Raw genomic sequence first — 26,267 nt, 5'->3', positions numbered from 1 at the left:
CCTCTGTGAGTCCAATTTTTTTTTTTTTTTTTTTTTTTTTTTTTAGTAGAATCTTCTGGTTCTTAAAGGCAGGGATCATTGTACCTTGTATCTTCTGCAGGAACTCATGTGTCTGCTTATTCATTTGGGTGTCAGTGATGTAACTGGTAATCAATAGTCTTTTTTTAAAATTATTTTAATTGTCAATGGATCTTTTGTTTTATTTACATATATGTGGTGCTGGGGATGGAACCCAGGGCCTCACACATGCCAGGCAAGTAAGTGGTCTACTACCAAGCACAATCCCATCAATAGTCTTTTTAAAGTCTCAATCACTTATTATGTCCATCAGAATTTTTATAGTTCATTAAATTTCTTTTTTTAAACTGTAAATCCTGCACAGACACCTGTTCCATTGAAAGTCTAACTAATTTGGGAATGATTATTTCCTTCCTTTGCAAGGGGATCTTGGTACACCATAATGAATTAGGGGCCACCAGGGGTCACTATTGTAGATGCTGGCCTGAGTTCTACAGGTCTGGACCCAGGTAAGGGGGTCTCAGGTGGTGTATTGTGGTAGGAAGGCAGAACTTCTACTTATTCACTGGGGAATCACATTCTGAGCCTCAGTTTCTCTTTAGAATCTTTTATGTGACCCAGCATTACTCCTTAAAGTTACATCCCTCCCCGCAAGTGTGAGAAGCTGAGGGCTAGGGATGAGTAGTTGAGTTTAGTGGTGACTTTCTCTGGTGGCTGTGTCCCAGACTCAGCTTGCTCTTATATTGTGCTTTGAGTGTTTAACATTGCTTATTTGCAAAGTGAAAACAACACAGGATGCTTGAGTTATTTGGGCCTAAAAGGTAATTTGTGTATTTGCCAAAAAGAAGAAAAAGGAAAATACATAATAGAAATGTTTGTAAAACCTAATCTGAAAAAAAAAAAAAAAGGTTTACAAGGTTTAAAATGATCTGTGTATAAATAAGAAGAAATTTTATTAACTCAGATGATCTTGGTAGCTTGACAATTCCAAACATGGATGGACACCAGTGTTGAAAATGTAAAACACAATGAGTCCCCAGCAGGAAGGAGTTTGAGAAAACCTGGTGTTTTCTCAAAGCTCCATGGACAACAAAATCCTAGAAAGACTTGTCACCTAACATGGGTGTGCTTTAACATTTAGAAAATGTTATTCATGTTATGAGGAAAATTGCATTTAACATGTAAGTTTTATCTTGGCAGTGTCTCTTTAAATACAAAAGAAAATGAGTGACACAAGATTATGAAACAAACATCATTTACCCAAGAAGTGACAATGGCTCTTAGGATGCTCAAGTCAGGAATTCTGTGTTCTATATTGGCTCTGCTCAGGTTCTGTGTGTGTATGTGTGTGTGTGTGTGTGTGTGTGTGTGTGTGTGTGTGTGCATTTTCTTTAATTCCCTCAAATGTGCAACCTTTACATAGCAAATAAGAAATTCTAATTGCAAAATCATACTTTACACAGAAACAATTTTCTAACCTTTTGCTCTAAAACTCTGAAGATATGAATACTTCCACAAACAGAATGAATAGAGCTCCAATTCTCTACGGTGACAAATTCAGGAAATGGCAGGTTTTATCTTAAAGGAGTTCAATTGCTACACAAAAGCTCTCCCGCACAAATAATGGAATTCTCAAATTGGGATAAATGTGCTTTTAAGAATTTTTTTATTTTGAGCATTTATTTCAGGTAACACTTGTGGATCATGTTACATAGCTTTGAATTGTGGAGCAGATAAGGAAAATCTAAAAGGAAAAAAATTAGGGCAGACCTTTATTAAATTTTAAAGTGTGTCTTTGCTATATTCTTATAAAGAACCAAATAGGGTATCAAAATCTCTGGAGATCACCAGTATAATTTCTTTATCATGTTCCATTTAAAATTTAATTATGTAGTCTACAACAAGAAGAATCTGAGTAGTCTAAATAGGTCATGCAGTGAGTAACTTAATATTCTAAAGTTTTCCTTGTAAAGATCCTTCTTTTGATAGTCTGTTACACATCAGAACACTATATTATAAAACAAGTGTAATTTAATTCAGTCACTATGGACTCTTACATACATCTATAAAGAATGACATGTTTTGATGTAGGTAATTTGGAGAATTAATGAAAACCATGTTTCTGATAGGGCTACCCATGATAAATGTGCAGCCTTTGCATATACAGGTGCTTCCTGATCTATGATGGGGTTATGTCCTGAGAAGTCCATTTCCAGTTGAAAATATCCCAAGTTGAAATGCATTTAATACACCTGACCTAGCAAACCCCATTGCTTATCCTACCGAGCTTATCTTAAATACATTCAGAATATGTCCATTAGCATTCAGTTTGGTAAAATCTTCTAACCCAAAGCATGCTTTGTAATAAAGTGTTGCATATCTCATGTTATCTATTGAATATCTTCATCCACAAGATGATGGCAAAACAATACACGGTAGAGTATCAGTGATTCCCCCTGGTGATTGTATGCCTGCTTCAGAGCCGTGTCTTGCTGCTGCTGCCCAGCATCAAGAAAGTACTGGACTACATATCTTCAGCCCCCCAAAAAAATCAAAATTCAATAATCAAAGTAAAGTTTCTACTGACTGTGTATCTCTTTTGTGCCACTGTAAAGTCAAGAAATTGTATGTTGAAACTTTGTAGGTCAGCATCAGTCTGTAGCCTTTCTTTGGGTGATCATTATTTTCGTGTGCTATAGCAAGGTCAAGGGAATAATACATTGACGACTAGGGATATTTGGTTTTAAGTCATCAACAGTTATTCATGGCAAGGACAAAATCCAGGTATTGAATAATTAAAATCTGAACTGGTTTGTATGCCCAGTAGTTTTATACTTTCCTCCTTCTCTATCTCAAACTTGAACTGACATGCAATTTAACTTCCTTTAATAAAATAACAAAGGAAATACTATATTAAGCACTTCATATATATTTACATCAATTCTCAGAGTCATTGGTCCTATTATTATCCTTTTATAGAAGAAGAAAATGAGGCACAGAGAAGTGAAGAAATTTATATAAGTTAACAGAAGTAGTAAGGGGCTGAACTGGGGTTTGATTACAGTTGGGAGCTTGGTTCCAGAGCACCTGTGTCAAACCCCTTCCCTGGGCTGCTGCTTATATGCAATATGATGTCTTTCCCTGTTCTGAGATGCTACCCAAGTGTTGGTAGAAATATTTAACATAAAACTATATTTGAATGAACCACAATCATAGCTCATATATATTGATTGCTTGCTGTGTGCTGGACACTGACTAAATACCTTACATGGGTTATCTCCCCATAGAGATATTATCAGATGGCTATTATAAAATTTCCACATTTCTAAATGAGAAACTGAGGCAGAGATATTAACTGACTTACTGAAGTTCAGAGAATTAAGAAATAGCAGACACAGGATTCAAGCATGTCTAAGTCCAAACCTGACCTCTCAAACTCTGGATACACTCAACAGCAGCAGCTCTGGACATCTAGGGAAGAGTCAAATTTAGGCAAATAACTCCCCACCTGAATAGATGGAATTTTCTGAGTTCCAGAGGCTGTCAAGAATTGAGCAGAGTGAGAAAGGTGATAGAAGGCAAGAATCATACCACTGGTTCACCACTAGATCTTGGTAGAAGTTCTCCTCAATTCTTCCTCCATCTCCAGTTCAAACAAATATTAAAAATAATCCAAACATCTATTCAAAAAGACATACATATGCAAATATTTATCCAGTGCCTACTATGTTCAAGGCACTGCTAGGCATTAGGAATAAACAATGAATGATAATGAGATCTCCACATGTTTCCTATTTAAAGGGGAAGGTATAAAAATCCTCCAATAAATTATACAACCAGATGATACAATTCTAGGATAGGGGTTATCACTGGGAGCTGTGGGAATTAACAGAAGGAGCATAAAACCCTTCAGGGCAGAGAAAATGTAGCAGAAAAAGTGATAACTGAGATGTGTCTAGGTATATAAGTAATTAGTAAACATTTTCTGTTGGCCAGGCCAAACCATCCTCTGACACAACTGCTCATTTCTGATGTTGTAGCAGATGGGCATGACTGTATTCCAATAAAAACTTATAAGCCTAGGCCAAGGGCTAGATTTGAGTTGTGGACTAGTTTGCCAGCCCTTGTCTAGAGGAATGAGTGGGAGAGAATTTAAGAGGAGAGAAAGATCAGGGAGATGAAAGAACACAAAAACCAGAGGTCAGGTCTCAACTTCCTTGTCTCTGAATTGGGGGCTCACACAGCTGAGTGAATACTCAACAACAATTTATTGACTGTGAACTCTGTTACAGGTCCCACAGATGGAGGAATCAACCAGATAGGCAGGGCAGACATTATTCTGGCACTGAGGGGAAGAGAACAGATGACAAATAAAAGGACAAAATTAAAAAAAAAAAAAAGAAGAGATAGTGATAAGTGGAATGTGTACAATATAGCCAATATGGCTATAGGGTGATGTGACAATATGGCGATATGGTGATGTGAGTAGATGGTAGAGGGTGCTCCAAGGAGGGCTCTCTGAGCAAGTAAGGGGGAAGAAAGGCCATTGTTTCAGAAACAAGAGGAAGCAAGGAGCAAAGGGGGAGGTGATAAGGTTGCAGAAAAGCAGCCCTTGGAAGCTGAGATACACTATTTTAATTTTATCCTAAGCAACAGGAAACTGTTGTATGGGTTTAAGCAAAAAACAACATGGTTTGACTGATGACCTTTGAGAATAACTTAGGTTGCTATGGGGTGAATAAGTTGCAAAGAGTTACTGGGGAGACCAGTCGGAGGGTCATTTCAACAGGGCAGATGTGAGTTTATGGTGGCTTGGAAAGACAGAAAAAGTGGACAAATTAAAAATAAATTTTGGCAGTTGAGTTGGCAGCCTTGGCCAAATGGGTTGTCTGCTAATTGTGAGGGAAAAACAAAAGGCTCTAGGGTTTTCCTAGGGATTCATTTTTGAGCAGCTGAGTTCATGGTGGTAGGTGGGTGGAAGTAGGATTCAAGAGTTCTTTTTTTGGACATATGAAGTTTAAGATATACATTCCAGTAGAGCTATCAAATTAGGAGCTGAATATTCAGATCTGGAGCTCAAGGGAGAAATGGGAGCTGGAGATATAAAAATGGGAATTATCTGCATAAAGTTGACTTTCAAAACCTTGGAAGCAGGGGTTGAGGGTGTAGATCAATGGCAGAGCACTGGCCTAACATGCACTAGGCCCTGGGTTCAATCTTTAGTACTATAAAACAAGCAGGCAAAAAAGAAAAAAAACTCCCTTGGAATTGAATAAAACCTTGCTCCATGTTCTCTCCACAGGTGAAGAGAACAGTTCCTAAGGAGAATCTGGGAGCATCTCAAAATGTAAGGTCAATCAAGAAGGAGAGGAAGAATGAAGAATAAAGGTTGAGGAGGAATGGTCAGGGAGACGAGAAGAAAACCTGGAGAGTTCGGTGTTCCCCAAACTAAGAAAGTACTTCAGGGAGGAGGAAGTAGTGCCTACAATGAACACAGGCAAGAGGCCCTATATGTCAACAGACAAATGGCCACTGTCCACTGGATTTAGCTAGATGGAGACCACTGTTGATTTTGGTTTAGTGGCATAGAAGGATCCTAAGGCTGGCTGGAATAGGTTGAGGAGAAAATGAAAGAAGAGAACTCATCTGGGTTGCTACTGTTCCTTAAGCATTTACAAACCATTTCTTCCCTATCCTAATTCCTTCCTGACACGAATATACCAGAAACCCCAATTTATCCTCCCTAAAGGCTTAAGCATCTACAAGAAAAAAAGAGACACATGGGGAAAAAGTGGGTATGGCTGTGTCTCCGTGTGGATGGCTGGAGCTGTTGCAGTCACCCCACAAGCATAAGGGACACCATCCCACCACGGTGAGGACAGCAGAGGACATTCCAGAGCATTTTCCCTAGTCCTTTCTGTGCTGCTATAACAGAGTACCACAGACTGGGTAATTTATAAAGAACAACATTTATTTCACACCATTCAAGGGGTGGGGCAGTTCAAGACCAAGGTACCAGCATGTGGTATGACACTTCTTTTCTGGTATGATATGTGCATCCTCACATGGTGGAAGGCAGAAAGGCAAGAGAGGACAACGGTTACAGAATATAACAGAAGAGTGAAAAAGAGAGTGAACCCATTCTTATAGCTTTTTAAAGTAATTTACAATGGCATTAATCCATTTATCTGGGGGGAGCATATTTAGACCATAGCAATGCTGAATTAACCCTAGGTTTTTTTCCCAATCTCTTGAACTGTAACTATAAACTCAATATGTGTTTTCTAGGTTGACATAACTGTAGTCACTTTTAAGTGAATTTGATCTGAGAAAAATAATAAGGGGGGACATTACAAGAGAAAGGTTGGTGCAAGAAAGAATTCAGTCACAGACTTGGAATATGAGGTGAATATGAAAGGTTAGGAAGTGGGGGCCAGGGAGCCAAGGAGGAGAGAACACATCTTACCAACAGCAGCTGTGACCTCAGAATCAGGGTAGAAGGTGCTATACCCTGTATGCTGATGGCTAGAGGCTAGGAGTAGGAAACTGAGCTGTGTAAGGTATAAAGACCAGTCACTTAAGACAGTAGACTTATTTTCCATTGTTAGCCATCTAGTAAATCTGACAGAGGAAGGATTTGTGGATACCATGGGGCAGCCATAAGCTCAAACCTGACCCATCATTCAGGTCCTGCTCAGAAGGCTGATTCAGGATGCTGTCCTTGCTGCCACCAATTTGAGCATCCAATCTGGCTTCTGCAATCCCTTAGTACCCTTTGTTTAGAAGTTTCTCTCCTCCTCTTACAGAGTTAGATACTTTGCTTCTCACATGGAGTTATCCGTACTCTCTTCATTAGGTTAATGACCAAGGAGAAGAAATGGTGTTTCATCTAGTTTCTCCCACAGAACCTACAATCACACTTGGCATATACCAAGTGCTTGGTGTACCTTCATTGAACAAATAATGAATTTAGTCCATATTGAAAAGCACCAGATGCAGGTCCCAGGCAGTTGAGGCCACTGTTTCTTGGGGATCACAGAGAAGAAAGAGAAGTGTGATCAGCTCTTGAATGCTCAGTGAGAAGTTGACCAACATGTTTATCTTCTAATTTCTAAAGGTCTCTCAGAAGAGAGCATTTCATATTGAGGAGAATGAGAAATACAAGGCTGTGTTTCTTACTAAAGCCCTCCATAGGGAACTGGAGATCCAACCTTAAACCCTCCAGAGCCACAAGTAGCAAGTTGAGCTGTTGGAGCTTAGCATAATTCTCTAGGCTTCAACCTTTCCCCCTTGTGGCTGTTACCTGACTAGTCACATCCATGACTGAGAAATAAGGTCAGCGATAAAAGTCAGCCTTCCACTAAATGGAATCCATTCTGTTCAGATTTCAGATAACACAGATGTATAATTTAATACCAAAATCCATGTGTAAAAGTGCAATGACTTTTATCTCTGGTAGTCACACGAACCAAGCAGTTCTACCTTCTTGGTTGAGGGTCTCAAACTTGAATCCTATAGTACAGACTTGTCTTTCAGGAATTGGGGGTGGGGTAGGTTCCATGGTTTTATACAGAGGCTCCTTGGCTTATGATAAGCTTATATCCTGATAAACTCATTGTAAGTTGAAAACATCACAAGTTGAAAATCCATTTGCTACATCTAACCTACCAGACATCATAGCTCAGCAAACCAGAACGGTGGAGAGTGTCAGTTGTTTCCCCTTGTGATGGTGACTGGGAGTTGAGGCTTGCTGCCCCTGCCCAGCATCATGCAAGAAGACCAGATTGCATATCACTAGCCTAGGAAGAGATCCAAATTCAAAATTCAAAGTAGGTTTCTACAGAATGGATACTGCTTTCCCACTACCATCAAGTCAAAAAATTGTTAAGTTGAGCCACTGTAAGTTGGGAACTATCTGTATGTCTTGAATGTCATCAGAAAAGACACAAAAGAAAACAGAAAGATCAAGTTATTGGGTTAAAGTAAAAGAGATGAGTCTAAATTTGTCTATTCTAACTTCAACCTTTGGTCCTTGCCTACCTCCATTGATTTATGCTAAAATCTAGCGCAAGATGACATCTGATTCATATACATAATTATTTTAAGCTTCATTTACTTTTACTTCATGTTCTTCAAAGAACATCCTGACTTCTGGATGCTGTGTCTAAGAACCAGCTTGTGAATCTCTCTTGTAGTACTTAAGATACTTCTGTGCAGGTCTATTAAATCCCATTATTCTCCATACTGTTTAGTTTATATTGAGTAAAAGTAGTCTATGTTAACAAGAAATTAAAGTGCCCTTTTTCTTTCAGAAGCAGCAGCTAATGGTGCATGATTACAATAAAACCTCTGTTGATATAAGCCTTATTTATACTTTTACCCTGCTGCCCCAAATAAAGTTTTATCACTGTATAGACATCTCTTGTATTAAAACTCAAGATTATCTTAATTAGTGTCCCATTCCATCTGAACAACTGGAGTTTCACCATGATTTTATTTAAGCATCTTTACCTAACTAGACACTTAATATGATCATAACAAAAAATTGTTCAGATTGCTAAACTGTCTTTTGCTACAAGCAAAATAAAAACAAAGAGTCATAGGCAGGATTGAAAATGATCATTTTCCCAGCTCACAAAAGGGAACCATACAGTCCAATTCTGGGACACTTCAAGATAAAAAGGACAGCATGAGTAGTTTGTGTAGTCAGCTTAAATATTTGTTTTAATCCTGACAAGATCATTGGTTTTAATATTTATAATATAATTACAATGCTTAGTGGATGCTGCTCATGTAAACTATTTTTTTCTGGTGACATATTATTAGCAGTCTTTAATTTCAACAATGGCAAGAATTCAAAAACACATTGAGGTTATCATTAGTAATGAAAAACAAACCTGATGCTTGTTCATGCACCTTGTGCACATATCTCATTTCAACTTCAAAGCATTTGTAACTACCAAGACACAATCCACTGCTACATGATTTGTATTTTCACAGCATATTACCAACCAGTGGCCAGCTACTTGAAATTAATGCCTTGTAAGGCGATTAAAGTTGAAATACTTCACCCTTGTCCAACAGTTGTAAATGGTCCTTCTGGAAAACTTCAAGACAGTCAAAGCCAATGAAAACGAAACCATATAACTCTTATAAAATGCCTCCTTCCTTCCTAACCACATGTCACTAGGTAGCAGTTGCCTGAATGGCAATTTTCCACATTTCCTAGATGTCACAGCATAAACATGCTTTTATGACTAAAAGGATAAAAAACTCAAAAGTGTTATATTCCACTAATCATGAACCGACAAACAAAATAACTACAGGTACCTTGTTCAAAATGGTACCCATGGATCTGAGGGCTCATTTGCACTTTCTCAATGACAGGTCAAAGAAATCTGAAGACAGGCTGAAGGCTCAACAGCTGATGGGATTCTGTGATATTGTACAAACAAATCAATGCTAGCAAAAGAAATATTCTGGACACCAAGGAAGGAATTCACCATAAAATAATGATATTATTTCATGTTAATGTAAGGAAGGGAAAATATTTGTTAATGGGAATGTCCCAAACTGTTCCTAGAGAGAGTCAAAAGAATACCTGAGGTTATATTAGAATTATAATTGAGAAATAACTCATCTATTATTTCTCATGCCCCTATTGCCTGCATGACAATAACAGTCGATTACAGTTAGAATAGGAATGCAGTTAGAATGGAATTGTTGGCATGTTGTTTATTTTCAACCTGATTCAACATTAGAATAATAAAAGTTTATGACAAAAAAAAAATAAGTAGGCTCATTACCAAAATACCACCCACCAAACTCAGGAAGAGAGGAGACTGTCCCTTGAGAAATAAGCTAGCTGTAACCGAAGATCATTCCTGGGGAATATGTGAATGGCTGCTTGGTATTCACTGTAAAGCACTACTTAATAGAATTCAGGAGGCTGCTGCAGATTCAGACATCTGAGTAATTTTCATCTGCATGATTACTGCATGGTGTGGGTCTCCTCTGATAATACAGAGGTGGGCCGCATCTGAGCCATTCTATAAAAGTTTGGAAGTCATTCCTCATTCCATTATTTCAGGATTAACTTCTTCACACAAACATGGGCAGATACACAACTCTCTCTCTCTGCCTGCAAATGATGGGATGCTCAGGTCTTTATGGTGGACCTTTTCCAGATTGAAAGCATGATGACAAACAAACTCAGCAGGAATATAGAAACCAGAATACACGTATGGTGTTAACCCTGTAAACTGGCACATGGCTGAAACATTTCTTTGGGATGTAGCCAAAGAATGAAGACATACAGTAATTTAAATATTTGGATCACAGTAAACAGTTTTTTGGCAACATTAATCATGAATCTATGAGCAAAGTTTTTCTTTACATAAAAAGAAACCAAATGTGCTTATCTCCTATACCAGATGGTATAGGAGACCTTCCCCTATTCCCTAGTGCTATTCATAATCACATTGTTTGATCATTTTTTTCCTGTTCTTGAGAATCTCTTAATTTCAATTTCTAACAGTTCCCAGGCAGTACTCTATGACACACGAATTCACTTCCTAATGGTTATTGAGTACCTTCCCAAACTAAGGCACAATGGTAGGTGGTAAGACCAGAGTCTAGGTATACAATGTTCAGTAAAATGCCTCTTAAAATATGGCCACCCCCTTCCTTCCATTTTTTCCTCCTTCCCTTTCTCTCCATTCCTCCTTTCCTCCTTCTTGTGTTCTCTTCACTGACTAGTGGTAATCATTCTGGATGGCTAGTCATCTAAGTTTACATCCTGTTAATCACCTTATTTTATATGTTGAAATAAAATATCAAAAAATATAAAATACATTGATCTTTCCTTTTCCCAAAATATTATTTAGTACTTATTTAAATGACAATAGGAATTTAAAATGTACTTCTATCTTCAAAACTATGATGTAAGTTCTTTAGGGGAAGCTCAGGATTCTTTCATAAAAAGAATTATTTATTTATTATTGTGTTTATCCCTAAATACAATAATAATAATCAATATACTGAAGGAAAAAAAAATTCCAAGGGTCTTCAGATTTCTAGTTTTCATGGGTATAATAGAGGAAGGTACACATCTTTATGATCTCTAGGGCAAATGTAGTTCATATATACATCTCCAAATATGTGATATAAATTCAAAGGAATGAGAATGATTTCTCTAAGCCATTTATGAACATTACCATCACTACTTCTTGGTGACATCACTTATATATGACTAATGCATACATTTTAGCATTGGCATAGTGACAAAGGTGAGGAAGAAGAAATGATAAACCCTCTATAAGAGGACAAAGTTCCCAAGTACAGAAACAGCAAAGCCAGCTTGCTTACCTTGGTGGACTTCCAGCTAATTCTGTGGTGGTCTCTCTGTCAGAAGAAAAGAAGACAAGCACAATTCAGCTCATTTTAGTAACTTATAAAAATTAGTTTAATCATATAATACAATGCACTGAGGTATGTTTGAAGAATATACTGTACATACAGATGTTTAGAAACTTAAAATCAACTCAGCACATTTCTGATTAATTGCCATTAACATTTCAATGACTAATTTCAAAGGAAATTTACACACATGCAAAATTTTTGCCTCTGCTTTCTGGGGTTTAAACCTAAGTAAGTTCAAAATATGAAAATTTAAACATTTATAACATTGGCAAAGAAAATAGGAGGACTCCCTCCCCACAACTAGCTTTTAGGTATTTGTAGTTAAAGTGATCTCTATCCAAGGGTCATTTGGGGACAGAATCTTTTGGGGGTATTTCATCATGCTGATCTGTCACCTAAGGTTCAGGAAGATACGTTTTACAATTCTCCTCGTAGGAGATGTCTGCTTTTACATTTCTTGTTGATAATGTTCTACCATTTGAGATTGCTAAAGACAGTCAAATGCTGAGAAATTCACTAATTAAAGACCCTATAGCAAATTCATAAAAATGACCAGAGACCAGTTTCAAAATTAGTTTCTTCCCTAATTGCCATGAGTTGTCTTTCAATCAGAGATGAATTCTTGGAAATAAAAGAGAGGAATTGGTGTAGGAGGACACAGAGGCTTTATGTGAAGCTATTTTAGACAGCAGAGGAGGGCTCAATTGTGGACTGAGGGATTAAAGGTGTAATTTTCAGGACAGTGGAATAAAATCTTCTTAGGGTCATATTACCCTTGAAGATTCTCATTAAAGATATCAACACCTCATGAAGAAAAAATAGCAATGTATCTGTACACACGAAATGAGGTCCATGATTACAGGTGCTTCCTGACCTTCCTCAGCCTAATCCTAAACCCAGTTGGGGCCTTAGCTCTAAGCCTATATTCTCTTTAGTTAATCCAGATAAAGGACTTCTTGTTCTAGGAAATGTCTCTGACCCTCCCAGCTTCTAGAACTCCCTCCCTTTACTTACTGTCTATGATAGTCCCTGGGCACTTTAGGGGAGTACTGATTCCCAGAAAAACTTCCTTTGAAAAATGAATAATTATAAATTTAGTTCCCCTAGATACAGTCTTTCCTGGTTATTGTATAATAGTAAGCCTCCATTGTTTATTGCTGTGGAAATTCGCTTTGGGGAGAAATTTTCCATTCCTTCAGCAAAACGAGAGTTGAATGCATTACCCTCAGGGCTGCTGAATGTCTCAGAAGTATTCACCTCTTCTAAGAAATTAGTGTCTGCCTCAGAAGCTTCTCTTTCCAAGCAGACTCTATAATTGTGGGTCCCCCAGCTAAGAATCAGTCCCCCCTAACTTTCCTTTACAATGTTTATCACACAAAGGAAACATTTTTTAAATGTTTATTTTATTATTTATTATTTTGTCACTTGAGACCAATATATATTAGTGCTCCATAAATATTTGCTCAGTTTATCAGCATTGAATTAATGAACTTTTCTGGTCTTAGTGACCTTGAGGTTTAGATCAATGTTTAGAGCTAGCTCAGGCTAATGATAGCCTAGGGCTAAGGTACAACTCTGTATTTCCTTGTTTTTAATCTTTTAACTCCTTGGTTTTGCTTTCCAGATTACACATGTTTTAATATTATGAGTCTCTTGGTATCTTTTAAAATTATGTTGCTCATACATTATAATAAATAAACCCATTTGAATCACAGTTGAGTAGCATTTCTCAACCTTGGCATTATGCTGACATTTTGGGCCAGAGAATATTTTGGGGTGCGTGTGTGTGTGTGTGTGTGTGTATGCTGTATTAGGCATTTTAAGATTTTAATAGTCTCTCTGTCCCCTGCTCACTAAATGCCAGTAATCCATTGTGACTCCCCCATCCCTCTCCCATTGTGACTGCCTAAAATACCTCCAGACATTGACAAATGTCCATTGGGGACAAAAATGCCCTCAACTGCAAAACTCTGTAATCAAGCAATAGAACTATCCATAATTAACCTGTTTCCTAAGCTTGCTGGTTTAACCAGTATTCTCCAGTCCCATGAAAAAACTAGCAAATGAGCCCAACTAAGAATACCTGTTTTGCTTTGGTTCCTGTCATTTAAGTTTCCATGTTTGCCAACAGTATTTTGTGTTTGTTCTCCAACCTGTTTATGATTGTGGTACTCATTATACTAATTTTTAAATTTAATTAAACATGATATAAATGGATAGAAATATAACAGTAGAAAAGTTCTTGTTCTATAAAAACTAGGTCGGTTGCTTTGAAAAGACTTGAGAATCAATCTCACAAAAGAGAAGAAAGACCCCTACAATGAAAACTACAGAACATTCAAGAAAGAAATTGAAGAAGACCTTAGAAGATAAAAAGGTCTCCCATGTTCTTGGATAAGCAGAATTAATATTGTCAAAATGGCCATACTACCAAAAATGCTATACAACGTTGTTCTTCATAAAATAGAAGCAGTCATGAAATTTATTTGGAAAGAGAAGAGACCCAGAATAGCCAAAGCAATCCTCAGTGAGAAAAGTAAAGCAGAGGCATCACAATACCAGACCTTAAATTATACTACAGAGCTATAGTAACAAAAGTGGCATGGTATTGGCTCCAAAACAGACATGAAGACCAATGGAACAGAATAGAAGACACAGACAAATTCACATTTACACAGTTATCTCACACTAGACAAAGGCACTGTAAACATAAATTGAGGAAAATATAGCCTCTTCAACAAATGGTGCAGGTAAAACTGGAAATTCTTATGTAGTTGAATGAAATTTAACCCCTATCTCTCACCTGCACAAAGCTCAACTCAAAGTGAATCAAGGACCTAAGCATTAGACCAGAGACCCTGCACCTACTAAAAGAAAATGTAGCCCCAACTCTACATCATGTTGGCTTAGGAATCGATTTCTTCAATAAGACTCCTAAAGCTCAAGAAGTAACATCAAGAATCAATATATGGGATGGTATCAAACTAAAAAGATTCTTTATAGCAAAGGAAACAATCAAGAACATGAAGAGAGAGTTTACAGAATGGGAGAAAATCTTTGCCATCTATACCTAAAATAGATAAGATAAAAAGAACTCAAGAAAACACCAGGGGAAAAACAAACAAACAAACAAACAAAAAAAACCAACAAACAACAACAAAAAAACTCCCAAATAACCCAATCAATAAATGGGCAAATGAATTGAGCAGGCACTTCACAGAAGAAGAAATACAATAATTCGTAAGCAAATATATGAAAAAAATGTTCAATATCACTAGCAATTAGAAAACTGCAAATTAAAACTACACTGAGATTCCATTTCATTCTAGTCAGAATGGCAATCATCAAGAATACAAGTAACAATAAATGTTGTTGAGGAGGTGGGAAAAAAGGAACACTCATACATTGCTGGTGGGACTGCAAATTGGTGTAATCATTATGGAAAGCAGTATGGAGATTCCTCAGAAAACTTGGAGTGGAACCACCATTTGACCCAGCTATCCAACTCCTTGGTATATACCCAAAGGACTTAAAATCAGCATACTATAGTGACGTAGTCACATCAACTCACAATAGCTAAGCTATGAAACCAACATAGGTGCCCTTCAACAGATGAATGACTAAAGAAAACGTGATCTACATACACAATGGAATATTATTCAGCCATAAAAAAGAATGAAAGTATGGCATTTGCTGGTAAACTGATGGAACTGGAGGCTATCATGCTAAGTGAAATAAGCCAATCCCAAGAAAACCAAAGGCTGAATGTTCTCCCTGATATGCAGTTGATGACACAATTAAAGCAGGGGAGAATAGATGTTCATTGGATTAGACAAAGGAGAATGAAGGGAAGGGAGGGGGATAAGAATAGGAAAGACAGTAGAATGAAACAGACATAATTTTCCTCTGTTTGTAAATGAATACATGACTAGGGTAATTAATTCCACATCATGTACAACCACAAGAATGTGATCCTAATTAAAATAAGTTATACTCCATGTGTGTATATTATGTCAAAATGCAGTCTACTGTCATGTATATCTAAAAAGAACAAATAAAAAAAATGTTGACAAGCACAGTTTCAAAAGAGTGGGAAGGATAAAACCTGAACTGGGACAACAGACAATGAGGAAAGCAGAAGTTAAAAAAAAAGAAAATGGAAGGACACTTAGAAAAACTGATGTTGAACTAGATTTGTGGGCAAGACAACGGCAAATATTGGGAGAAAAAGACATGGTTTTCACAAGTGTCTTCAAGTTCACGTTTCTCTCGAAAAATATGCTGAAGATTCCAAATGGCAAGTTATGGGTAGTTAAAAGGTAATGCTGAACTCAGTGGATCCATCCTCTTAATGAAAAGGTGGTGCCCTGTCTATGCTGCAAAAGACAGATGCTGGAAAAATATGCTCTTCACATATTCAGTACTAGCAGGAGAAAATGATGCCTTATACAACCATGTGCTCAAAAATCTACACTAGAATGATAGACGTTACTTGCCACCTATAATTACTAAAAACCCGATAATTCCATTGGATCATATGCCTCTGAGATTGAACAAACCAAATCAAAACAAAGAACCACCACACATCAGGTTGTAGCAGCATAGCTAGGACGGAAGAACCAAACGCTATTTTTGAGATTAGCAAATCAGCAAACACCAAGCTTTTAAAATGACGATTTTGTTCATTTGTATCCACTTAACTATGGCTAACAAATCGTCTGAGTTATTCACCTGCTTTCATGATTTCCTACCTTTAAGAAAAACACCCTTGAGGAAAATACATTTAGCAGATTATGTTATGCTTCTAGGTAATGTTCTTTCATAACCCAGTTGAGGGAATTTAAAGAGGATGACATATAGACCATGCATTTCTAGTTGAACACTGACAGGTGGAAATGTCCATTATTAGCATCGTTCCCATCTTTATTTGCTAATATCTATTCATCCAGCATACTCATTGGGCATTTAGTGTATGTTCAGCATAGAAAATGGGAAGGGTGTGCTATGAGAGGCAACGAGATGAATTCAGATCCTCATCCTTCCAGGAAAAGATATTATATAAGGAATAAAGCGGTGGATGCTATTTTTCCACTTCTGAAATCTCTTCTAAGTCAAAGATCATGTCTCATTCAAATTTGCCATAGGTGGTGCCTGACACACACTAGACACTTCATAAATGTCACTGTTACAGGACCATGAAACATCTCTACCTTGGAAGCCGTTCCAGCCTTTGGAACTCATATTTAGAAATGACCGTGGTAGGGATATAGCAGTATGTGGAATTTAATTGTACTAACTTCCTTTCCTTGGTTATGATTACCAAGCTGATTTGATTTCTAGATCAGAATTAGATCAGAATGCTGAAAATTGATTGGAAACAATGATGAAAGAAACAACAAAGCAAAATTATATGTTCCAAGAAAGGGAACTGTCCAGGGGCCAAGGCAGACAGATGATGGAGGGTGTACTTCTGGTAGGTTGTATATCCTTGGGCGATTCCTTGGCCTCAGGAGGGATCTGCGTCTCAGAATGGAGACGAGTAGTTCTGCCCTTTGATCTAAGGTGGGCGATGTGGTCATCAGCGTGAACCAACAGCAGAGCCCTCTGCAAATCTGAAGTTGTGCTATAGATTCAACTTTATCAAAGGAGAAAAGATCTAGAACAGAGACGAGAGTAGACAAATGTCCTGGGTATATTACACAGTTTCTATAGATTACATAGTATTCCCTTTACACAATGACAACAAAAAAGTCTATTTAGTTTAAAATTTGTCAAACCTTGACCTGCGAGGCCAGCTTTGTCAACTTCCTCAAACACTGCTCTTCCTCATCATATCCCATCCTTCCCATTCCCAAACTCTGCGGTTCTTAAGTGGGAAGCAAGGGTCCACCATCTATTCTGTGCAGGTTGCCGGTTTCCAAAATTAGCCAACAACTATGAAACAGAGGACATGAGCCCCCAGGCTAATTGTGTGTCAGCAAAATAAACAGTTGTAACCTGGGATGTTTCTCTCCAATGGCAACTTTCAATCTTCCAAAAGTATAAAGACTTAAAAAAAAAAGTAAAATTCATTTTATTGCTTCTCCTACCAGTGATTTTATTTTCTGGTTGTGGATGGAGTGAGGTTTTCTTTATTTTAATTAGGGGTGAAAGCATCTCTTCTTCCCCTCCTATTCCTTCCTTTTCCCCCCTTTTCCTTTTTTTTGGGTTGCCCAGCTTGAAGCAAATTGTGAGTTTTTAAAGTTGGATCCATTTACTAAATAATACGTAGACAAAAGTTAGCTTAAAGGCATCAAAATCCATGTGTTAATTTGGGACAGTTAACTTTTTTTTCTCAGATGGTGACCCTTAGCTCTGGGAAATCCCAAACACCTTAGACATTAAAGTTTCTCCTCCGTTTCATCAAGCCTAACACGTGGCTCTATCCCCTGGCTGGTTCCTAGTCTCTCCCCTCTATGTTCCCATTCTTTTGGCCAATTTAAATTTCTTTTCTTCCATTTTTATTCCTTCTCGATTTTCACTCTCATGATTAAAACATCAAAATCTGTGTGTGCATGTGTGGGCGCACGTGTAGACGGGAGCCCTTATTCTTAAACGTTGAAAAATCTACAGTTAACACACACACGCTGACGAAATTGTTCACGTTTCCTGGGGTCTTAGTTAATACCAGCCATGACTCTAAATCATTTTTTAGGGGTTCACTCACTTAATCCTTAGAAAAACCTCATGAAGTGGTTGTTATTAAACCACAAAAGAGATGAGGTAAATGAGAGCCAACCTTAAGCCACTTCCCAAGGCCACCCAGCCTGAGCAAGGATTTGAAGCGAGCCCAGGAACTGTGGCTCCAGATCTCATGCTTTAAATCATGATGTCATTCTGAAGCTTAGTAAGTACAAGTTACAGGTATGTTATACAGTTATTATATATATGTCCATTCATTCTAGATTCTGTGCTATGACAGCAAACAACAATTAAATAATAATAATAAAAATAACCCTTACTCAGTGTTAAGAAGTTTCCATTCCAGAATGGAGCTGGAGAGACAATAGATAAGCAAGCAAATAAATGATTATTACTACCTTACGTAGTGATGTGAGGAAGAGGAATGAAGCTAGGTGGAGGGGGGAGAGAGTATAAGTGGAGGGGGGCGGGGGAGCTATGATTTTATACAGGGTGGTCGGGGGGCAGCGATCTCTGAGGATGTGGCTGAGTAAATATGGGAGCTCACTAAATGTAACCACTTCTACCCCCACCTCAGCTTCTGAGGCCCACTTCTCTCCTTGGCACCATTGGATTTCCCTCTTCTCTTTAGGAACTCTTCACTCAGTACCTGCATGAAGCAGACGATGCTAGGTATTGCTTTGGTTTAAGAAAAAAAAAACAAAAAAAAAAAACAGACTATCTGACTTTGTACATTCAAAATGCTGACAATCAAGAAGGGGAGACCAGACCCTTGGATGAACTCGCCAAGTCCCTTAGGAAATTGTAGGTTTTCACAAGAGACACTTCATATCACTTCAGAAACTGGTCTCTCAAACCCACTCCTGCGTGCAAGTGAATGCGGCCTTAGCCAGCCAGCTCACAGAAGCGCTTCAGACCAGCTTCAGGAGGGGCACCAAAGTCCCTGGCCTAGCCTGCTCTCTTTTTAAAAAGGGAGATGTCTTGACATTATCCAGTGCATTTTTGGTATTGAAATGCCTGATCAATGTCTGGATAGGCTCCAGGCCTAGGCCTGCTGGGAGTTGCTTAGCACCAGAGGCTGGCCTTCCCTCTACCACAATCCACAGAGGAATGATTGAGTGGTGTCTGCAAGGACAGGTTTGCCTCTGATAGGAGGCAGGCGTGCAATCTGGGTTGTCAAAAGAGTTGGTGCAATTAAGATGAATTAAATCTAATTACTGACCTAGCCAGCTTCTTTCTGATAGTCCTTCATTTTGGAAGTCCTATTCAGCGTCCTTGCTAAGATTTTATTGGCTCAAGATTTATTCGTATTATTTTAGCATTCTTCATATAAAACAGCCACCAAATACATGCCACTGTCTGTGTCCCTGTGTTCAAGTGCCTTGAAAATCAAATCGCCAAAGGTTTCTCTCAGTCAGCTCTGCAAAAGATCCCATCTGGCCTGACTGTTGTCCAAAAGTGGGGAGCCACGTTTCAAATGGCACTGCCGCGTCCCTTCCGTCACTTTGAGATGGTGTTAAGGGTTTTTGTTTTCTTTTCTTTTACAAATGTCATCTTGACACTTGGCTCAGGCATCCACCCAAGAAAAGGAGCCCTGTCCTCATCCCTGCTAGTGGCATTATGAGGAGGAATAAGCCTCCATGTGCACTTGGGCTTGTATATTAATCATCATGCTCTTTATGCTCTGTGATTCTACCACAGTTAAATAATGCGATCTACTAAGTACCTGAATAGGCCATTAGTAACAAGTCCTGCTCATTAAAACTCACTTAGGTAGACTTCAGCAATAGCAAATGTAACCAGCCCTAGAGGACAGTCACAGAGACTAGAAATGGCACATTAACTTTCATTTACCAACTTCTACCCTCAGAGACGAAAAGCAAAAGCAGACCCCGCCCCTAACAATGCACATGTAAGGTTGTTAACTGTAGTTGGTGTGTGTGTGTATGTGTGTGTGTGATGGTGGGGGTCTCAGAAATGCCTGGTCAGTGCTCTCCCACTAAGCCACCTACCCCACCCGTGTATGTGTGCTTCATTAAAGCTTTGTTAACAAAACGAGATCTTTCCAAACAAGCAAATGTTTATTTTCTACAAATACTGAGGTCCTACAATGGGGAGACAGGATCAGTTCATTAACAGAGTCCTGCCTTTAATACCACAGGGCTTTTATACGACAAGCTGTGTTGCAATTCATAGAGAAGCTTTTTAAGGGGAAAATACCAAAACAAATACTAATCAGTTTAAAATAATGCCCATTTTGCAATAATGCCTATTTTTTCTCTATTAATTCCCAGTGAAATAATATCACCAATAAGTTCTCTTAATTAGAGAAAATCATCCCTACTCCTGATAATTTCTAGATCCAAAAGAGATTTGCAAATATCACCCTGAATTGTGATGTTTGACTAATGGCCTAATCCATCAACCAACAGGAATTGATACTGAATTCATTAACATGAACACTTATTAACTTTTTGAACAAATATGTCTACGACTCCTACTATGTGCCAATCACTAAGTGCTGGAGAAGGAGCAGGGAGCTAAATACAGCCTTCATGAGATTGACCATCTGGTGAGGAACACACAGCCATAAAAACTTGCACAAATGAATGCATAATTCTAAGGAAGAGGAGAGACTTTATCCACACGGATCCCATTGACGCCATCCTGGGGAGGGACTAAAGGTAGTTTTTGGTGAAACAAATCTAGGCAGATTTCATTGGCATAATAACCAATGCCAGAGTCATGGCTGATAAAGCAGATGATAATATGAACAGGAAGGATATTTTGTCTAAGATATCTTCCCCTTACTAAGAAACTAATGTGTAAGAGCCGCTGGTTTAAAGAAAGGTCTGAGGTCAATGTGGGAGTCACCAGGAACTTGAGCACTTCTCTGGGGTGGGGATTGGCCTAGGGAAGGCTGCCAGGGGTGGAAGACAAATGATGGGTGTGGAGGAGGGAGGAGAGTGAGACAAGGAGGCTCCTGAGAGCCACAGATCAAATCCACCTGGGATGGAGTGATTTAATGGTGGAAACAACAACAACAACAACAACAAACAACAACAACCAAAAAACCCAAACCAAAAGCAAACAAACAAAGGAAAAACCAAGATGGGGTATGTAGATTCCTGGACTTCTTGGAATGTTCTAGATTAGCTGAGTCATATTATTTCCTCCTTCTCAGTGTTATAACCTTATTTGCCTCTACCAGATATAAAGATTTGGGGTGCGGTATAACCACTGGTGTTGCTTCTCTGGACTTGGACTTGGCCTCTAATCAGCAGTAAGAGAATGGAGCTCAGCTGAAGGATTTTTATTTTCTTCCCCTTAAAAAACGCACCAGAAATTGTATCACAGCTGACTCTGACTACAGAGCTGAAAGCTCTTAGCCTCTATCCATAGAAACAGAAAAGAAATAAAGGTTGCTTTAATGTGATTTGAGAGAACCTTGCGGTGTTTTTTTTTTTGTTTGCTTAATTTTTTTTTTTTTTAGAGCAATGGCCTTAACACATAATAAAATGCTCTTTTTCCCTAAAGTGAAAGAATTCACTTCTTTTTTCCCAAGACTCTATCTTTTAAAAATCTCTCCTCATGTAATTTAATGTTTTATTGATTCTTTTTAGTTATACATGACAGTAGAAGGTTTTGATATAATTATGCAAGCATGCACTATATCTATTCTAATTAGGAGTTTTTGATTGAGAAATAAGATGGCGTCATCCGCCCTATTTCGCACAGAAGCCCAGCAGCTTGTCAGCTTGGGGATGTGGACCCAGCTCTTTGGAAGAGGCAGGCAAACCTCAGCAGAATGGGTGAAAATCCCGCCATTCAAGAGACTGTTTTGCCCATTTGAAGTAATGTTATTCTGAGATGTACCTGCAGAAGGGTAGCTAATATTATTTTAGATCCTCCAAATTTTCCAGGTTGCTTCTTGGACCCTACTGGATAAATTAAATGTGTATTCATCATTACCTCTGAAAATTCAAATCTATGTATTCAGTGTATTCAGCTATGGTGGTCATGTCCAAATCTCTCATTTAACCATCTCCAAAATGTACTTTTTTTGTGTGTGGCAATGCAAAATTTGAACCAACCCCAGATGAAATCTACAACCTTCAATACATTCACAGATGACAATTATGTCTCTACAATCACTAAAATAAATAAATAAGAAAAACCAACTGAAATGGAATCAACAGGAAAAGAGCTAAATTATAGATAACAGAATATTCATAAAACTATACCTCATCTCATGAATGTGGGCGCACTGTCTGTATGCCAGGATTTCTTTAGCCATTGGTGATATTCAGCATATTGCAATTGAGTGCAATTACAGTTAGCTATAATTAAGAACAATTACAGCTTTTATTTCTCTACTTGTTCTTTAAAAGCACATTTGTAATAAAACTTTTTTTAAAAGGTGAAGAATATAATTATACATCCTTATAACGTCTCAAATAATTAGTTTGACTAAAGTTTCTTCTGGAACAATTTTCATTTTAACTGTCAGATCTGCCATTTATAGTCAATGGAATATACTTAAAAAAATTCCATCATTAACCTTTTTCACCCCATATAGCTGTATATGAATTATTGGTATAAATTAAAGGTTTTGGTATTTAAATCTCTAGGGTCTGCTACAAGCTATAAATTTTTTCTCTTTTTATATATGTGTGTGTGTGCATGTGCGTGCGCATGCATATGTGTATGTGAATGTGTCTTTGAACAAAAAAGAATTGCTTTAATTGTACAGCATGATTTTTTTTGACCAAGATTTTGGGAAAAATGTTATTTTTATTAGACAATTGTATTCTCCATTCTGTATATTAGAAAACCTGGTTCTCTGATTATTTATCTGTTTATTTACTGCTAGAACCAAGAAGTCCTGAAATTTTCATAAATCTACCTCTTCATTTAGTTACTCATGGAGCCCATGGTCAATATGAGCCTAATCAGGACCAGTGAAATTCTATTTTCTCATACAATTCGATTCTAACTCAAGTCTATCACTTGTCTCCTGTGCTAGACTGTAAATTCCAGGAGGACAGGGACTTGATCACTTTGTACTCTCATATCATCAATCCTTAGAGTGGCTGGTGCAAGGGTTCAATAAACTGAACCTGTGGAGTCAGTGAAAAGGGCTTTTATTTGGTCTTTGCCACTTATGTGGGGAATAATGAAAATTAATCCCTGGAATGGCCTAGAAAATAAAATAAATTTAGACAATATGACCCTGGAAATTAAGGGTATTTCCACCACTAATATCTAGTTGAATTAGAAGGCCTGGAAAATAAATTTATTAGACAATGTTTGTGCACCTTGGGAATGAGGGGTTAAAACAATCATCTCTTAAGGTGCTTTATAACCTTGGGATTACCTAACAGCTTACCAAACTTAGACCAAACCCTAATAGCAACTAAAGACTAAACACTGCATGTATGGTTGTGTGGGGGGTGAATAAGACAGTGAGTTCATTCACAAGGAAAGATCATGGTGACAAAGATACTAATACTTGGAGAATTTTCTGTTAACTACCAATACTGTCAATATTTAAAATACTCAAACAGACTTGGATGCAATTTATTTCGCAAAGTATGTAATTTATTCTATCAACAGCCACCAATTACTATGTACTATGTTTTAATCACTTGGGTCTTAACACTCTATATAATTCTTTTATTCTCTACAACACAGTTATTAATCATTATGCCCATCTTTTAGATAAAAAGATTAAGATTCAAAGAAGTCAAGTGAGTTTGAATCCGGGCTCATCCAACTCTAAATTACATATTTACAAGAAGAAAATAAAACAATACATGGCTAGCAAATAAAACAGAACTTGGTCAGGAGACACGAAGAATAGGACAATAATCTAAATTAATTTCTATTTTTAAATCCCAAATGGAAAACAGATTTAAGAAATACCACCTTATAAGTTGTCTCTAACTTAGAGAGTTATAAGCATTTATTTAATTGCTTCCAGACATAGACACTTTCTAAGAAAAAGGTATGTATGTATTAGGAGTTTTGAGAACAGATAAGAAGGTAAAATGGATTTCTCAGGGTAGGGTGTAGAGTTAAGGGTTAGTTTAAAACTCCTTTGGTCCTCTACCCTCCCCAAGTGTGCAAGAAGGGCGTAGACATGGACACAGTAGAGTACCATTTGTAATGAATGTTTTCTCCTAGTTTGGATGTTATCTTTTCATTTTATCATTGATTTCTCTTCAAGAGAAAATAATTTTTTTTTTGATGGTGTCCAATGTACCAGTTTTGACTCATGTTTTTAGGGCTGAATATAAGAACTCTTTGCCTACCCAAAGTCACCAAATTTTTTCACCCATGTTTTCTTCTAGACGTTTCACAGTCCGAAGTTTTATATCTGGATCTGTGATCATTTTGAGTCAATTTAATATGGTACAAGAACCAAAGTTTATGTATTTGCATATGGTCATCCATTTGGTTCAATACCCTAGGTTGAAAAACCTTCAGTCTTGCCACTGACTTGCCTTTGACCTTTGTTGGGAATCAGTTGCCCATCTGTACATGAAACTCTTTTCGTATATGTAGTTTGTCTTTTCTGTTGCCTCAAGTCTATTTCTCTATCCTAATGTCAATCTACACTGATCCACTCCAACTTGAAAAAGTTTTGAAATCCCCAGTGTTAGACTTCCAACTTTGTTCTTCTTTGTTCAAGTTATTTGGTGATTTTAGGTCCTTCATATTTTCACATAAATTTTAGTCAATTTATACCAAAAAAAAAAAAAAACCCTGCTAAGATCATGATAAATCTGTAAATCCATATGGAAAAAATGGATAGCTTAACAACACTGAGTTTTCTGGTCAATGTCGAGTGCATCTGCATATTTAGGCTGGCTAATTTCTCTCCTTAATGTTTTATGTCTTTAATATGTAAGTTTCCACCTTTTTGGTCAAATTTTTTTCCAAAGTTCTTAATACTTTTAATGATATCATAACTGATATAGTCATACAGGAATACAATGTACTTCCATATGTACAACTTGATTCTTGTCAACTGGCAGAACTTACTTATTAGTTGTAGCAGCTTTTGTTTAAGAAAGATTCTATTAAGTTTCTACCTAGACAGTCATGTTGTCTGCAGAAAGGCAGTTTAATTTCTTCCTCTTCACTGTGAGTACCTTTTATATCACACTTTCTGAATGCACTGCTAGAACCTTCAGTAGAATGATGAATAAAAGTGAAGGGGACAAACATCATTGTCTTGTTCCTGGTTTTAGGGAAAACAATCATTCAGTCTTTTTTTTTTTTCTTTTTCATTAAACATGGTGGCAGCAGTATAATTTCCTACTACTAGATTGAGGAAGTTTCTGATTGAGGACAAGACCTTCTATTCCTAGTTTTCCAAGACTTTCTATCAGGAATGGATGTAGAATTTTGTCAAATCCTTTTCTCCATCTATTGAAATAATCACATGATTTTTCTCTTTTAGTTGCTAATACAATGAATTATACGAATTGACTTTCAACTGTTACACTAAGTTTGAGTCCTTAGCATACATGCCATATGATTGTGAAGAATTTTTTTTTTTTTTTTTTTTTTTTTTTTTGTGGTACTGGGGATTGAACTCAGGGCCTTGGGCTTTCGAGGCAAGCACTCTACCAGCTGAGCTATCTCCCTAGAATTTTTGTTTTAATAAGGGTTTTATTCAATTTGCTAGAATTTTTTTGGAATCGGTTGTTGATCTAAAGTTTCTTTTCCTCTGTTTGTGGCAATACCGTGATGTTGGTCTTGGAATCAGTTGGGAAGTACTCCCTTTTAAAAAATTTTTGGGAGAGTTTGTGGTATTACTTCTTATATGTTGGTAGAATTTACCAGTGAACTGTGTTCATCTGAAGTTTTCTTTGTGAGAAAGTTTCAAATTCAATTTCATGTTAGATATAGGACCATTCAGGTTATCTATTTCTTGTTATTGTGATTTGAAAATTTGTATCTTTCAATAAATTTGTTCATGTTTTTTTAAGTCAGGGTCAGTCTGTGGGTTAAAGGTCAAAAAAAGACATGTGACATAGAACATATGTCCTTCAAAGTCTAAACTATTCACTATGTGGCCTGTTACAGAAAAAGTTTGACGACCCCTGATTAAAATTGTCAAATTTATTGGTAGAAAG

At 37.4% G+C, this 26,267-nt stretch overlaps 1 protein-coding gene across 2 annotated transcripts in view; it reads right to left on the bottom strand.

Annotated features, from left to right (window-relative positions):
* Window positions 1-26,267, bottom strand: part of Celf2 (CUGBP Elav-like family member 2) — a 507,177-nt gene that overhangs the window by 377,114 nt on the left and 103,796 nt on the right. For both annotated transcript variants that reach the window (XM_047520132.1, XM_047520129.1), the window contains exon 2: window positions 11,386-11,421. In XM_047520132.1, the coding sequence (XP_047376088.1) occupies window positions 11,386-11,421 (36 nt within the window). The remainder of the gene's footprint in view (window positions 1-11,385; window positions 11,422-26,267) is intronic.

Source organism: Sciurus carolinensis, chromosome 12 (assembly GCF_902686445.1).
Source record: "Sciurus carolinensis chromosome 12, mSciCar1.2, whole genome shotgun sequence".
Classification (NCBI taxonomy): domain Eukaryota; kingdom Metazoa; phylum Chordata; class Mammalia; order Rodentia; family Sciuridae; genus Sciurus; species Sciurus carolinensis.
Note: the sequence above shows the minus strand (reverse complement) of the source record. Positions and strands in the feature narration are given on the sequence as shown.